We start from the raw sequence: 16,971 nt of genomic DNA, 5'->3' as shown, positions 1-16,971 counted from the left end.
ATGTAACATCCCACATCGTCAAGGAGAGTGATCCTTAAATCCCACATCGCTTGGGGGAGTGATCCTTAAATGTATATTCTCATCCCTACCTAGCACGAGGCCTTTTGTGAGCTCACTGGTTTTGGGTTCTGTAGGAACTCCGAAGTTAAGCGAGAAGGAGGCCAGAGCACTCCCAGGATGGGTGACCCACTGGAAAGTTGCTCGTGAGTTTCCAAAAACAAAACCGTGATGGAATGGTAAGCCCAAAGCGGACAATATTGTGCTACGGTGGTGGAACATGCCCGGGATGTGGTGGGCCCAGACCAGGATGTGACAATTTGGTATCAAAGCCAATTCCTGGCCGGAAGTGTGCTGACGAGGACGTCGGGCCCCTAAGGGGGTGGATTGTAACATCCCACATTGCTCAGAAGAGTGATCCTTAAATATATATTCTCATCCATACCTAGCACGAGGGCTTTTAGGAGCTCACTGGCTTCGAGTTTTGTAAGAACTCTGAAGTTAAGCGAGAATTAGGTCAGAGCATTCCCAGGATGGGTGACCCACTGAGAAGTTGCTCATGAGTTCCCAAAAACAAAACCGTGAGGGAATGGTAAGCCCGAAGAGACAATATTGTGCTACGGTGGTGGAAAGGACCCGGGCCAGGATGTGACATCTAAGGTCTTAAATTATTTAAAATCAAATTTCACTTAAAACTTTATAAATATCTGTGTATTTGTATGATTTTTAATTACTTATTGGAATGTGAATATTTTTAGATTAAAATGTTCATCAAAATAAATTAAGATAGTCTATATAAATTTTATTTTCAGAAAAGTTACTAAAAAAAAAGGCTAAAATCATTAGTTAATAATCTCGAGCTAAAATTTTAAGCCATAAGGATTGGAAGATAAAAGTAATTTCTAGGTTATGGCGTAAAATTTTTTGGCTTAAATTTTTAAGTTTTATCTCCAAAAGTTGGAGATGGTCTTAGTATAGATAATAGTGTTTTTACAAAAAAAAAAAAAAAAACTAGAGTTTGTACATAATGATGTGTACCTCAATTAAAAAAACATTTCTAAAGAAAACTACATAATTTTCTAAATAGTTATTCTATATCCTAGTGAATGTTGTAAACTATTCTATCCAAATTTAATAATACGACTCGGGATATCAAATTTGATAGCCACATGACACTCTCATAAATTCTAAAGTTTAGCTGTTATTTCACGTTATGCTACATATAAATTGACATTTCGATTAGAAATCATTAGCATTGTCTTTTTATTTTACTGTTATTACTGAATGGAATTTTTGACATTTCTCTGAAGATGCAACCCAAACAAACAAAAATGAAATCAATTACCCCTTCATTTATTCCACATCCAAAAACCAAGAGATTACCCCACGCATCAACCGCGGTTAAAACGTAACCTAACCCTAGTTAAATAGGTCACTGTTGCTTGCTTCTCTTGATATCCTTGTCCCTACAGCCAGCTAGTGGCCACCACTCTATCTTCTTCTCTCTCCTCTGACCCGTAAAAGAAAAGAAAAAAAATCTCTCTTTTCTCTCTGTCTGAGCAATCAGAGAGTGCTTCAGGAGCTCCAATGCCTCCTACAACCACATGATATCAATCAATCAGGTACCTTCATTTTCTGCTTTTTAATTTTTAATTTTTAATTTTTATTAAGTATTAGGCTTTTTTTTTTACATATCTGATTGTTCTGTTTATTGTTTAGGTTAATCTGTTCTTATCTGCTTAATTAATTAATAAATAAATATATTTGTTCTCAATTCTGTGACTTTTCAAGGTATTTTATGGTTGATCTGTTTGGTTCTATTGCATCTTACACTCTAGGGTTCTTCTCTTAGTCATTTCCAGTTATATGTAATAGATTCTATCTGGGTTTTGTTTGGTGTTCCTTGTTGTTTACTATAGTTTTTTATTTTCTGTGTGATTTTTATTTCCAGGGTTTTTTTTTTCGTTGTGTTTTAATATTTTGTTTTGCAAAATTTGGAAATGATATGATTGGATCTGGATTGATAGATCCGTTGAATTTCCGGATTTATATTAAATGATGAAAACGGATTAGTGGTTTGATAGGTGGTATATTTGCTGTAAACCGGCGTTATCAGCTATATCAGTTTGTGTAAACAGTAATTAAAAACCCGAAACTTGGTGCTGTCAATACTCGTTAATAATGCGTTATTGTAAAGAAAATGAATCTTGATGATGGTAGATCTGGAGGTGCTTGGCTCTGTTCTTTCAGCTTTGGTCCGTTCGCGGTTGAAGGGTATTACGCGTTGCTTATATTTGGTTTTTATTGCTACTACCTTGCGATTTTCGTGACCCTGGTGGATATCATATGTTTTTCTTCATTTTTTTGTTTTCTCGTTTTTTATTGGTTATTCAAGAACCGCACATCTTTTGTTGCTTGTAGTGATGAGGGCCATGTGTTGGGATTATCTTTTGGTTGTTTTATTTTCTTTTTCATTTTGAATGTGAAAACAAGGAGATCCGTTACGTTCCCTTGTTTGCATTAGTTGCTGGATTGATACCCATCTAATATATGGTAGCGGTTCTGATTTCTTTACGGTATTATATTTGTGATTAGCCGTATATATGAAGTTATGACTTTCCCTTGTAAACTTAAAACTTTCATTGAATTAAAGTCATTACTGCTAGTTCATTGTACCTGATCTATGATTTGATACAATTATGGGTTGAACTGAGTTTTTTGTAATTTATTTCATTTGCAGAAGATTTGATTTTCTTTACATTTCCGGGCCTTGGCTCTTAGAAGTTTTAAAGCTAAGTACTGTGCGCAAGATTGGAAATCTTTTTACGAGTGAGAGAAGGGCGGAGAAGTTGACGTGGTTTGTGTCGGTGCTAAATGGTGATCTTTGAGGAGTTAGGTTTCTCTGGTAATCTTGACTATCTTTTGGCTCCATCTGGGGAAGGGGATGCAGCTCCAGAACATGAACAAGAGGCAACTGTGGAGGAGGATTATAGTGATGAAGAAATGGATGTTGATGAGCTTGAGAAGAGGATGTGGAGAGATCGAATGCTACTGAAGAGGCTGAAAGAACAAACTAAGGGAAAGGAAGGAGTTGACAATGCAAGACAGCGTCAATCACAGGAACAAGCGCGGAGGAAGAAGATGTCACGGGCACAAGATGGAATCCTGAAATATATGCTGAAAATGATGGAAGTTTGCAAAGCTCAGGGTTTTGTTTATGGAATTATCCCTGAAAAAGGAAAACCAGTGAGTGGCGCCTCTGACAATCTGCGAGCATGGTGGAAGGAAAAAGTAAGATTTGATCGTAATGGCCCGGCTGCGATTTCTAAGTATCAGGCAGATCATTCAATCCCTGGGAAGAATGAAGACTTCAGTGCAGTGGCATCCACTCCTCACACCTTACAGGAGCTCCAAGACACCACTCTTGGTTCACTTTTGTCAGCTTTGATGCAGCACTGCAATCCACCCCAAAGACGTTTCCCGTTGGAGAAGGGTGTTGCTCCTCCTTGGTGGCCTACTGGTAACGAGGAATGGTGGCCGCAACTAAATCTCCCCCAGGATCAGTGTCCTCCCCCATACAAGAAGCCTCATGATCTGAAGAAGGCTTGGAAGGTTGGTGTTCTCACGGCTGTGATTAAGCACATGTCGCCAGATATTGCAAAGATCCGCAAGCTTGTTCGTCAGTCCAAATGTTTGCAGGACAAAATGACTGCTAAGGAGAGCGCCACTTGGCTAGCCATTATAAACCAGGAGGAAGCTCTGGCCCGGAGGCTATATCCTGATAGATGTCCACCTCCATTTGCTGGTGGGAGTGAGTCTCTCGCAATCAGTGGTACTAGTGATTATGATGTTGAAGGGGTTGATGATGACGAAAATGTTGAAATAGAGGATTGCAAACCTCTTGTTAATCACTTCATCATTGGAGCGACTGGACAAAGAGAGAGGCAGGTGGTACCTCAGGTTAAGGGAGAGCACATCGAGATCAACTCGGATTTTGGTCCGAAGAGGAAGCAGCTGGCTGAAGAGCCACAAATGATGTTAGATCAGAAGTATTACGCCTGCGAATATCTGCAGTGCCCGTATCATGATTATCGCCTAGGCTTTCTCGACATAACTGCAAGAAACAATCATCAGTTGAATTGTCCATACCGGAATAATTCTTCACAAGTTCTGGGAATGTCAAGCTTTCAGCTTCACAATGAGAAACCTGTGGACTTCTCTCTACCCATTGCTCAACCACCAACACCAGCAATTCAACGACCAGTGAACCAGTCAAGTGGGTTTGATGCTTTGGGACTTGGAAATCAACAGCAGGTGAACCAATCAAGTAGGTTCGATGCTTCGGGACTTGGAAATCAACAGCAGGTGAACCAGTCAAATAGGTTCGATGCTTCGAGAATTGGAATTCAACAACCAGTGAACCAGTCAGGTAGGTTTGATTCTTCGGGGCTTGGAATTGCTGAGGATGGGCAGAAAATGATATCCGAGCTTATGTCATTCTATGATAGTAATATACAGCAAAACAAGAACTGCAATCCTGGAAACCTAAATGATGTAGATGATTGCAATCAGCAGCAGGCTAACTTTCAATTTCCAATGAATGATAACTTATATGGTCAAGGGCTGGACATAGGACGCAACATGAACATGTCGGAACAGTCCCCAATGCCTATGCTTCATCCAGATTTTTCATCCCCGGAAGTTCAGTTTGATCAGTTGATGGCATTTGATTCTCCATTTGGTAACAATTCCAACGAAGATGTCGACATAAGATTTGGCTCCCCCTTGCACTTGTCACCTGTTGGTTATAATGTTATGGACCCGCCTCTGAACCAAGACCCCTGGTTCCCATGAAGTGGGTTTTTTCTTATATTGACTGCTCCAATATATACGCGTTGGAGTCCCACAGTTTAGGTGAAGCTTCTTTTCAACTTTACTTGCTTCTCTTATCTTTTGGCCTTGTTAGATGTCTATATGCCTAATATGTCATAACCCAAATCTGTGTTTGCGGGTGGTTTACACGGTTGAGCAAATAAAGAAGCTTTGTTGTGTTTAGTTGCTTATTTATCTGCTGGACTTTTTAGACGTTTATAACCCTCGAGAACTCAGGGTTTCCCGTACCGCAACTCTCATCTAAGCATAGGTATATCTAGTTGCAGTATTGAGTAAATCCAATAAAGGACCGGAAAACCCAGTCTGGTGTTCCGTGCTTTTTGTTGAAATGTTGGAAACATTTTTCCGTCTGCTAAGTCGATGTTGGAATGTAGTTATGTAATGTATATACAGAAGACATCTATATATGTGGTGGTTTTTATATATTTAACTGCACCTGTATCTTGTTTCTTTGGAAGAGATTGATTTTAACTTTCCTTGCTATCGGCTACATTTATTTTGATCCGTTGCACGAAAATTCTACAATGCATGAGTCACCGGTGTATGGGATGCACCGCTAAAATGGACGGTTAGATTTGCATGCTGTAATTCAAACATTCAATCTAGCCATTCTTAAAGTCGGTGCAACACATAAACCGGTGTGCCATACAACAAATCATGTATGGTGTCCAATTCGAAGACGTAAAGAAAGCAATGAAAACGTCGTCTCTAATCCCTCTACCACCCCGAATCTTTGACCTATTCGACCACAATGGTGATGGCACTGTTGACATGTGGGAGATACAGTGGGTTCTCTGCTCACCGTTGACATGCGAGAGATACAGTAGTGTGGGTTCTCTGCTCCTCAAGAAAACGCGCTTTCGTACAAGTAGATAGATGAAAACTCGGTCTAAAAAGAAAACAGCATTCCTAGCAGACGACGGGATATAGTTTTTCTAAATCCATAAATAGTGCTCATCAATAGAATGGCGCACATTTGTAATGGCATCCGCTACGAAATTTGCTTTCTTTAAAACATGCCGCCGAGGTAGAGTCAAACTGAGGAGTGCCACATGATGTCAACATAATGGTTTAGAGCGCCATGAAGTAGAGCACATCGGCATCGCCCCTACCGCACTGAGACAATCTTAGTGCCGATTACCTTGCTTCTAATCCAGTTCATCATGCTCGCATACGTCATATTGAACTTGATTATCATTTTGTTCCTGGAAAATGTAGCTCTTGGCAGTCATTGAGTTTGCGATATTTCTTCTACGATCAGCCTGCTGACCTCCTTAACAAGGCGCTTCATGAACCTCACCATGGTTTTCTTTGTTCCAAACTTGTCCGATCAGGCTTTCCCAGTTTGTGGTGTGTGTATTCATCCGTAATTATCACATGTATTACGGAAATATAATTTTCAATTGTAATTAGGGTAGGATTCTACTTGCCTCCCACGCATGCAAGAGCCTACGTATTATCACAGACGCTACGCAACCCTAAAGATCGTTTTTGTATATCGAAACCTCATGTCATTCAGTATTGAGATATAATCTTATATCTGTGTTGTAATTGAGAGAAACCAACAAAGATAAACAGGTGGCTTTACTCACAATTGCATCTCAACAGACAGCAAATTCGCAGAACAAAACAGAAGCTGAAAACCTCCCTCACCCTAAACATTATTCTGAACCGCTTTACACACGTTATCAAAAACCAATGAATCAATAGGTTTACACACATCGACAGGAAGATCCTTTTATATGCTGAAATTTACAATGATCACAACACGAAAGCTGGTCCGATCATTCTTGCCTGGAATACAACAATGCATTGTGTCACCAGGCACCAACACCAGCTATACAACATTGGTGAGTTAAATTCACATCACAACTTCCATGTCAGTCGGCATTTCAAATGAATTTGGCTCACCACAAAATTCTATACACCAATTGCGATATATTCTCACGCGATAAATGTATGCACAGTTACGCTATTCTGGTTTCTGTTGTCTGTATAAGAATGGCCACCAACCTTGCATTTTGCATGATGGATGTCCTATAAATAGGATTTACACTCGCTTCAGTTTGTTGTTAGTTGATACGGGTCAACCCAACATTTTTCCTCCTTTACTGCATTACTCCATCTTTCCTTAAAGATCTGCATATCAATAAAGGACTGCATCCTAACCTGCCAACAAATAACATTCACCGGATAAGTAGTTGCAAACAATGTATATGAATTTACAAAATATTTACATTGTCTGCCAATGTGTGGGTGTGCACGGAGAGGGAGATAATACAAGATTGTAACAGGACAGAGCAGTTTGCGAAATTAGACAAATTAAGAATGCTTACTTTAGATCTATCATTGACTTTATCGGAGGCAGATGGGGCCTGAAATTACAAATGATGAACTCACATTATAGGTCAATAAAGAATCTAATACACTGACTGAATAAACAAAACAATCTAGTACAGGAAAAATTCAAAACACACCAATGCTTTCGAGTCCCCTTTCTGAGAAGGATCTGGGGAATTAGTCACCTATGCAAAGGAACAGATGGAAAAGAGGTCAGAAAATAATATGGAACGTCAAGACCATAGGCGAGCTTATCCTGCTAGAACAAAATAAATAGTATGTTTGAAATGTTTATAGACTGCATATTGCATCAATCCAAGTATTTCACACTAATGATGCTGCATCTGTAGATGTATGGAATAACAATCAAGACAAGTCTTCCACGTTACTATTTTAAATAGTTAAACGACCCAAGATGCCATGATGCTTGCCTTATTTCCATCTGAGACACCAAGCGTAGGAAGACCAAGATGAACTATATACTCTGAGTCAACCACACCAACGTTTTGTGTTCGATCTCCCTGAAAGATAAAAGGTTCTGTTATCACAAAGTACTTGTGAACAACAACTAAGAGAATTATAAATGGAAGCTATAAGGCAGGAAAATTACTTGTGCACAATAACCAAGCTGCACATCCAGGCCCCATGCATGGACCAAATCATTCTGTAGGGATAATAAATAATCAGAGAATAATCACGAGAAAGTTTCTTCTAGGAAAATTACTATAAAGAACAAATAGAAATATAGTACAGATTTATCATATCCAATTTGACTTCCGAAACTTCAGAAGAAATACAGTGCATAGTAACTGTATACTTGATAGCAAGGCTACTGACCTGACCAACCAGATTCTCTTCTTGGAAAATAGTACAAATTCTCCAAAATATTTCTTTTCCGTTTAATGGTTGTTTCTACTACAAGCCATCCTTTTGTGTTTAACTTACACGGATTATTCAGCATCACCATTATTTAAAAAAATGGCGGGGCTTAAATAATGAAATCTATTTGCACATACTCATCAATATTTCTGTCGTATACTGTTGTTTACTACCAAAAAATAAGTAATGATGCTGTGAAGGTGGTTGGTATTGGTTTTGTAGGGGTTGTATACCTGGATCATGTACCATACACATTGCCAAGCAGTTCTTGAAAATACAGGTGCCATCATTTCCACCCAACTGTTATAACAGACCATACCAAACACCCGAAGGAAACTTTTCAGCAAAGTAATGCTTGATAAAGTTACAACGCAGAGAATAGCGCATAGGCAGTTGCTTACCCTGCACAAGGAGGAGCAGAGCTATGGTCGTCACACCTTCCACTGCCCTTATACTTATAAAACCGTCTGTTGAAAAAGTAGGCAAAGACAGATCAAAGTCGATTCTATGTATACTTTGATATCCCACAGTGTGAAATAAAATCTTAAACTGAGAGAAGTACAAGTTAATACAAAATCCCAAAAAGCGGTCGCTATGCCAGAAAGCAATTGATGAAAAGAACCACTGCAAGAGTGAGAGAGTATAAAGTAACAGTACAAGAGCACAAAGCAAGTACATATGGTTTGGCCATTCTTCTCAAAGTCAACTGTAGCTCTAACTCTACAAAACTGTTATTCCAACAGAACAAAGAAAACTCCACAAAACTAAAACCTCCAAATGAACTTATGTATACTAGGTTTTGAATAAGATAACCAAAGAAGAGAGAATTTGGAATAAAAAGAGATGATACGATTTGGAATTTCTAGGTTTTCTCATTTTGGAAGTTCAAGACTATAGTATGTATAGAGATCGGTTTAAAGCAAGGATGCAGTCCAAGTACTAAGAGTCCTAAGCTACATTGGTCTCTTCAATATTAGACACTACAGGTACCAAGGAAATCCACTTTCCAGAAAACATCCTACACTAACCTGTGCACTTTTGAATTCTTCACACGTGCAGTGATTGGATGATACACCTCTGACTTGTCAGGATCAAGTGCCGGCTGTGATATTTCCAGTCCCTCTTCTTGAATTATGGATAGATATCTGAAGGACATGTTCAAAACACAATGCATTACATATCTGTGTGATATCAAATCAGTTTCCTATTTTCTTGTCTGTCAAACATTGATTGAATGACTTTGTGATTACACCATTTCATATTCCAGTTAACTACATTTTAATTACCATATTCCAGTCAACATGAACATTATCAAATGGGAAATTTTTAAAGTTATATGTACAGATGTCCAGTCAGAAGTCTTGTAAGCCGAAAATAAACGCATGTGTATGTCATATTGTCTATTTTATATTAGGATCATAGCAGACAAGATATGCAATATTCATCAGTAATCACTATACAGATGCCAAGATCATTCTAAAAAGTTAGGCGACAATGCTTACCGCATCGGGTCAAAATTCTCAACTCCAAGGTCCTCATCCCAAAGAAAAATATATTTGTACTCCGAAACTATATCTGGATGCAGGAAACGTTTGGCGAACCACCTATGTCATCATACAGTACTGTTTCATTAAGATGTAATCTGCACACGTATAGAGTATTCCCACCCAAGGGTAACTAGCTATAGTTTAAGTAACCATGTGAGAGAATAACCGTTTACCATTTTGTTTGATTCATCACAGACACGTGTATGGCATGATCACTCCAAGGTAAATCCCTCCATTTATCCACCGCACCATCATAATGAAAAAGCATTACAACAAAATCACTTGATAGAAACTGCATTACAACGGCAAATATTTAGAATAATATGGAGAAAATATTCTAATGTGAAGGGTATGAGCCAATTATATCACTACCTTTTTGACAATTTTGTCCACTATCTCTTTCTGCTTTATTCCAACTGCAATTGCCAGCAAGCTCTTAGAAGGTTTTGAGTTTTCCTGAAATAAGAATTTTGCAAATTTTAGGCAGTATAAACACCTGAAAAGAATACAACAACAACAAAGCCTTTTCCCACTAAGTGGGGTCGGCTAAAACACCTGAAAAGAATAAAAGAAAAATATATATAGATATATATATGCAAACAAACACATTTTAATGTATTACCGAGGCAGATAATGAGTACTAATAGGAATGAACCAGGTGGAAGCAAGAATTTGTGTCCCTAAACTAGAAATTTCAAGCTTTCTTATTTGCACAAAAAGTCCAAAAAAATATTCTCCAACATTTTGCAGTCTATTGCAAAGAAACATATATGTAAAAAAATTCCATACTGATTTGAGATAATGATTTACATCAAAGCAAACAGGTGCAAGGGCTTGTTTAATTTAAAAGGACAGTAGATGCCACAATCAATTTTGTTCCGGAAGGAAATAGAAAGCACAACAAATCCAGTCAAGCAACCATTTTAAGTTGGGAGAGATTGGAAGAGATGTAGAAGATTGGAGAGATGAGGGATATAGAAGATTGGAGAAATGATGGTAAAAGAGATGTAGAACAAATGCAAAAGGCACACAAAATGAATGCTAAGTTGTTTTAAGATTTGTTTACATTCATGCTTCTTTATTTATTTTCCTCTCATCCCATCATTCTTCTTCGTCCCTCATTTTCCCCATATCTGTTCCTCTGAGATCACAAAAAGTGAAACTAAAACTAAGAAAATGAAATATTATCAAACGGGACCATATTATCTAAGGTTACTAAGCAAGGTAAGATGAAAATTTGCATCTAAAAATATCGCAAAGAAAAAAGGGACTTGAACAGTTCATTACATTTTAGAGCTTTGTCTTTATATTTGAAATTACTGTAACATGTTTCCAGCATACTAATATGCCCTTCACTTATTAAATGATACATAAAAGGCACACGGAAGATGGGATAACACACTTCTTAGCAACATGAAAGTCATGCTTCTCATACAAAGGATGAGTATGCGTTATCATTTATCAATCAACAAGAAAGAACTATATAGTTTCATAAACGGAATGAATCTAGCATTCAAGTAGAACTCGCCATAGCTTAGCATACATTTTTCACAGATGAACCCCATAAAGGCAGCGCTTCCAAGTCCGATGTTTTGACAACAATTCCTTTCGGTAATGCCTCACTCCCTGAAGGTTGGCATCGATTCTGGGGATGAAGAGGGGAAAAATTTCAGCAATAGAAGTAACTTAAAGTGCCATAAAAAGAACACTTAATCTTCCCGGTAAGACGCAAACCTTGCATGTATGCAAAGTTGTATTCTGCGTATTGTAGATCACTTTCCATCTTGTTAATTTCTGCAAGAAAGATTTCTGGGACAATTTAATTGATAACAGATAATACAGAAAAGGCATCAGAACTTTGTTTTTTTGTTAATATAGAAGTAAAAGGTGCACGCTGTACACAACTAGCAGAACAAAAAGACATACTTCCTTATACTCCTGAGCAATGGATGCACCACCGATGAAGTAAGCCCCGCAGATCAATGAAGATACAATGACGAGACAGCAGTAGAATGACCTATTCTTTGGGTCTGACAGCGTAGAGGCCTGAGAAGAAACAATGAGTAAAGCAATCTTAAAAGTTAGTCACGCTGTATTGCACTTGATCCCATCAAGGGCGCTGATCGGTAATATCAGGACAGGAGAGGATAAATAGGAAAGAACACGATGAAGGAAGAACGAAAATAGGAGTCATTTCAATGCACAAGTAGTCATAAACATTCGTCCAGAATCCAAACTAAAATCAATGCAAAAGAATTCATTTCTTAGCCGAAGAAATTCTTGTCAATACTTAACATGCAAATTTTCCATCAATTATGCGGGATTCAACTCTTGGCAGTTAAAAGACAACAAACAGTAAGTTTCCTCCAAACCTTCTCAATAAGCAAACAGAGAAAAACAATTCAACCGATTCACCATTCCAATTTCTACATAGCAACACAACTTTCGCTGTCCCGAATAAATTCTCAAGTTAATGTGCTGCAAGCCTACTACTTTAATCGCAGAGAATCATAATTCCGTCTCAAATTTGAAGACTTTTCTTTGTTCTCTTAACTATTAACAAAGTCTCATCCAGATAATTTGTTTTCAGGAAACAAAATAACAAACCAAAAGTCGCAGCTAACATTCAAGTTCTTATCTCCATAGCTTGTACAAAATTGAACTCATGGGTAACCCACACTTCCATTTTCCTTCCATTTCAACTCCTTTTTTTTTTCTTTCTCAGCAACCAAACAGCACAAACCGCTACGTTTTCCCAGCAACCAAACAGCAAAAAACGACTACTTTTTTCGCAGCAACCAAACAGCACACAAGAAAAATGGATTGGGTGCATTCAAACTCCAAAACAAAACCAAATTCTTTAAACCCGAAAACAATAAATATCAAGTCGGTTGGTGGAAAACAGATAAAGATAATCAGAGAAGAGAGAGAGAGAGAGAGAGAGAGAGGAGAGAGAAAGGGAGGCTTACAGGATTAATCATTGGCGCTGCAACTTTCGGGGAACTTTGAAAAGAAGAAAGAAGTTGAAAAGACAAGTTCTGTTTTGTTTCCTTTGTTTGATTGGGTTCGAAGTTTCGTAAATACAAAAATGTGAAAGGAAAGAAAGGAATTGGACAGAAAAAAGTCGGTCTTTCGACACCCAAAAGTAATATGCCAAAAGGCACGCATGCAAAGAGGGTGCCAAGCCCTTATCACACGATGTCGTTTTCCGAAAGCAAACAGCCACCCAACCCAGCACTTCCAAGTTTCAATTCTAAACCCAGGTGAAGAAGCAGACCAGACAGAGACAGTTAGCCAACTATTAAATAATTAATAAATAAATAAATAATCATAATTAATTAGTGTATTTGGAAGGGGGACAGACTGAGAGAGGTGAAGAAGAGGCATGGAAGTGGGTTTAAATTAAGGAGTGCGTTGTATGGTGGTAACGACGCTGCTTATTATTTTTGTATAAATTTACATTTTTAAGTTTAGATTTATTTCTTACACGGATTTCAAAATAAAAAATCATGATGAATACGGTGGTGAGCATAACTATTATTTGAGGCTGATGAGCAAAATTATGTCCTTAATTAAAGGGTGATGCTAATGAATAACATAGCAAGTTTTTTTGCCACTTAGTATTACGTTCTAGTGATATTTCTTTTTATTTGTAAGTAAGAGATTTTAGGTTAGATTCTCGCCAAAGACGAATTTGAACCACATTATTGCTAGCTCATTGTGAGGTTAAACTCACTCTTTCCCTTATCCAATATGATCAAATAATAAAATTAAGATAAAAATGTGTGTATAAATAACACTATTTTAAATTAAATTAGAGTTAAAATCAAAACGTTAGTTTATTTTTAAAGGAAAACTAATGAAAATGATTTGAAAACTTTGAGTTTTAATGATAAAGACAAAAAAAGGGTAAAGTGAATAGTACCAAGTTTGATTTTTTAGTGTAAAAATATGATTTTTAGTTAAAGTAAACAGTACCGTAAGCTTTTTAAAATGAGTTTTTTTATTAAAACTTCTTATTTTTAATAAGTAAATAATATTGTTTGTTAAAAAAATAAAAAAATAAATAACGATGACGACTTGAAAGAGACGTGGAAACCGAAGCGTGCGCCGCGGGAGAGTGTTATATACGCTGGAATGTTTGGATAGTGGAGGGGAAATGCGCCGCCACCACTTGCTTATTCTAATCGCTCGTCTAACTTTCCTCTATACTCGCTATAACTTGCTTCTAACAGGTATCATTCTTTCTTCTTTTTACCTTCTCTTTTTATTTTGATTTCGGTCTTTGTTTTTTTCTTTTCAATCATTGCATAAGAAATTAACCCGAATATCCTTTAGAAAGAGAGACTCCAACTTAGAAAGTGAACTATTATTATTAAAAGAAAGTCAAAAGTAAATTTGGAATTTTAGTTTAGGAAATTAAGTTAGTTGCACAAAACTATACATTTTAGGATTTGACTATAATATTTTTATGTATTAATACAATGTACCATTTTGACGGTTAGATGGTGATAAATGCATATAGGATTAAGTACTTATCTTTTAGTGTCATTTCAAATTGGTCTCAACATTTTTAAAGATTTCAAACAAGTACCCAACCTATTGAAAATGTCACATCCATTGACCTACAGTTAAAAGTTTGTTAGATAACTAGACTTACTTTGTCTCTAAAATTAATAGAAAGTCATGGAAGCATAGTCTCCACCAACAAACGGTTACACCTCCACCAACAAACCATCACCTCCTAACCCAAAGCAAAATCACTGACTCTACCCTACAAATCAAGCCGCCAACATCGAGAAAAAGGTCATGGAGGTTGCTGAAATAATATGGATTGCCATGATGCGGCCGCCACCATCTTCACTGCCACAAAGAAGAACTAAAAGCTTTACGAGCCAAGAATAGGTGAATAAGGAAATCACATGAGCAAAAACAAGCTCTTTGAATCTAAAGTCTTAACCCTCTTCTTTATTAAGAGATTGTCCTCCTGGTGTAATTTTAATTTGGGTCCATTTTCAACTCAATTCAACTCGATTCAATTCCTGTTTGATCATTAGGTTCCATATTATATAATCTATTTGTGAAATTTAGATTTTGCAGCAGCTAATATTAATGTTGTTGTTGATGTACCCAATTGGTGCATTTGATCTATGCTTGAAAAGTTAATTAGAGCTTAACGGATGTGACATTTTTAATAGATTTGGTACTTATTTGGAATGCTTACAATGGTTGAGACCAAATAAGAATAAAATTAAAAGGTTTGGGGGTTAGGTACTTAATCCATACATATATTCACGTGAATTATATCTATGAGAATAAACCTTACTACTTTTGGTCCTGGAGTTCCTGCACTTGAAAAAAAAAAAACTTGGGGCGTATCGCTTAAATCATTGGTCTGGTACTGGATGTAGCTTTTCCACCGGGTAAGATGCCTAATATTTACAACGCTCTTGTAGTTAGGGGTCAACAGTCAGGTGACGATTGTATTAGTTGATAAAATATTAATTTGGTAATGATGCGTTACAAATTTATATTTTGATATTAACGATATTTGGGGTTGAGTCATACAATATGTCAACCACAACTAAATACTAAACTCACAATTCATAAAAGTCAAATCTATCGCATGATAAATCATTTTATATATGATAAAAAACCGAATGATAAAAAAAGAATAAGATATTACATGAATTCCAATCAAGCATGAATCATCCTACATATATTTTTTGTTGTTTTAATCGAAAATATTAAGGTAAGTAGAACAACAATGATTTTAATTTTTTTTTTTTTACAAACTATAAAATATCTACATTAAACTACTAAAAAGAAATTCTAACATAGAATCTCGAGTGCAAACAAAATTGAATACCCTTAACAAAATGTCAAACCATTGTTTATATTATTCATGGCCAACAAAACGGAGTGAGGATCCTCGCCGGATCCTTTTTGTGAGGATCTCCGAGATCCTCAAATCACATTCGTTCATCGTACATCGTGTGGTCATAAATTATTGTAAATTTTTTTATTTGAAATTGAATATAAACAACACCTGATGAAAACTGGGCGCACGGTGTATGATGAACGAATGTGATTTGAGGATCCTCTCTCAAAAAAACGTGCCATCATTTTAGCGTCGTTGTTGTTAGTCAATATTTATTTTCTGAAAATTCTAAATAGAACACATGTCTTTTGGGTCAACACTATTAAGAAGAGTTGTGTGTCTTCAACTAAAATGAAATGGCTCGATGAACGGGTACTTTGATGTCTATAAATACATGTTGTGGTATAATGTTTCATACACAATTCATTCAGAAATTTGTTGTCTACATAATTTCTTTGCTCTCTTTTCTCTACGCATCACATTCATACAATTTCTTTCTAGTTATTTCTAAGGGAATATAATTCGGTTTTGCTAATCGAATATTCCATACTTTGTTGTATCCTGGAAGTGATTTGCCAAGAACCCTTTAGCAAACTCATTCGAGTGGGGGCAAATAACACTTTAAGGAAACGATTCAAATCGTACCTCAAAGTCATTATTCGGATTATTCTCCATAAATCTACATTTAATCTAACAATCTTAAAGTGTTATTTGCCATATTAATAATAATAATTATTATTATTATTGAAATCTCTAACAGTTGTAGTGCCACTACTTATTTGCTTAGCGATAGTGCAACTTTCTAGTATTAAAACAAACAAAATTTGAAAAATATAAAGGCTTAATTGAATTATTAGTCCGTATTGCTAGAATAGTTGGAAGATAGTCCTTATGGTAAAAAGTTAGAATTTAAGCCTATACGGTGAAGTATGTTAGGATTTAGGTCCAAAATTGAAAATTTCGTCAAATCTCCATTAATTGTTAGCACCTAAGGCTCACATGTGAGACTAAAAAGATAAAATTAGCCTCACATGTAGCTCCATGTGCTAACAATTAACGGAGAGTTCCGTTTTAGCCTACTAATATGTGTGGCTCACATACTAAGAATTAATGGAAAGTAACGGAATTTTCAATTTTAGTCATAAAACCTAACAAACTTCACCATATGAGCTTAAATCTTAATTTATTTATATAACCATCTTCCAACTATCCTATCGTTACAAAAACTAATAATCCAATTTGGACAAATATAAACTACAAGGAGAGACTAATGCCACCACATGGGAATCCAGTGGACATTTCAGTTGTCACCTTAATTGCCCACTAATTATGGAGATCTTTTTATATAAAATAATTAAAAAATTCTAACCTGGCGGCCCCCTTGTTCCACGTCAGCTTGTGTAATATGATTGCAGTAATTCTTGGAAAAGGATT

At 36.6% G+C, this 16,971-nt stretch overlaps 2 protein-coding genes across 8 annotated transcripts; one reads left to right on the top strand and one right to left on the bottom strand.

Annotated features, from left to right (window-relative positions):
• Positions 1 to 1,453: 1,453 nt before the first annotated feature.
• Positions 1,454 to 5,347, top strand: LOC103431796 (ETHYLENE INSENSITIVE 3-like 1 protein). 4 transcript variants are annotated; one of them, XM_029093268.2, is made up of 2 exons: positions 1,454 to 1,619; positions 2,738 to 5,347. In XM_029093268.2, the coding sequence occupies exon 2, from the start codon at positions 2,872 to 2,874 to the stop codon at positions 4,849 to 4,851; it is 1,980 nt and encodes a 659-aa protein (XP_028949101.1). In that variant the 5' UTR covers positions 1,454 to 1,619; positions 2,738 to 2,871; the 3' UTR covers positions 4,852 to 5,347.
• A 1,110-nt stretch (positions 5,348 to 6,457) lies between these two features.
• LOC103431805 (uncharacterized) lies at positions 6,458 to 13,069 on the bottom strand. Of its 4 annotated transcripts, none has more exons than XM_029093279.2 (15): positions 12,626 to 13,069; positions 11,583 to 11,702; positions 11,391 to 11,465; positions 11,200 to 11,301; positions 10,029 to 10,112; positions 9,830 to 9,948; positions 9,612 to 9,713; positions 9,138 to 9,254; positions 8,511 to 8,576; positions 8,343 to 8,409; positions 7,841 to 7,894; positions 7,662 to 7,751; positions 7,368 to 7,415; positions 7,227 to 7,265; positions 6,458 to 7,059 (listed from the first exon to the last, which is right to left on the bottom strand). In XM_029093279.2, exons 1-15 carry the CDS (start codon positions 12,635 to 12,637, stop codon positions 6,952 to 6,954), a joined length of 1,203 nt encoding a protein of 400 aa, XP_028949112.1. In that variant the 5' UTR covers positions 12,638 to 13,069; the 3' UTR covers positions 6,458 to 6,951. The 4 variants fall into 4 exon arrangements, with proteins under 4 accessions (XP_028949112.1, XP_028949113.1, XP_070669562.1 ...); XM_029093280.2 differs by having other exon boundaries at positions 11,391 to 11,450; XM_070813461.1 differs by lacking the exon at positions 12,626 to 13,069 and adding an exon at positions 11,952 to 12,533 and having other exon boundaries at positions 11,391 to 11,450.
• Positions 13,070 to 16,971: the final 3,902 nt, after the last annotated feature.

This window comes from Malus domestica, chromosome 15, assembly GCF_042453785.1.
Source record: "Malus domestica chromosome 15, GDT2T_hap1".
Lineage (NCBI taxonomy): Eukaryota > Viridiplantae > Streptophyta > Magnoliopsida > Rosales > Rosaceae > Malus > Malus domestica.
The sequence above is the reverse complement of the archived record's forward strand: the minus strand, read 5'-3'. Positions and strand labels throughout refer to the sequence as shown.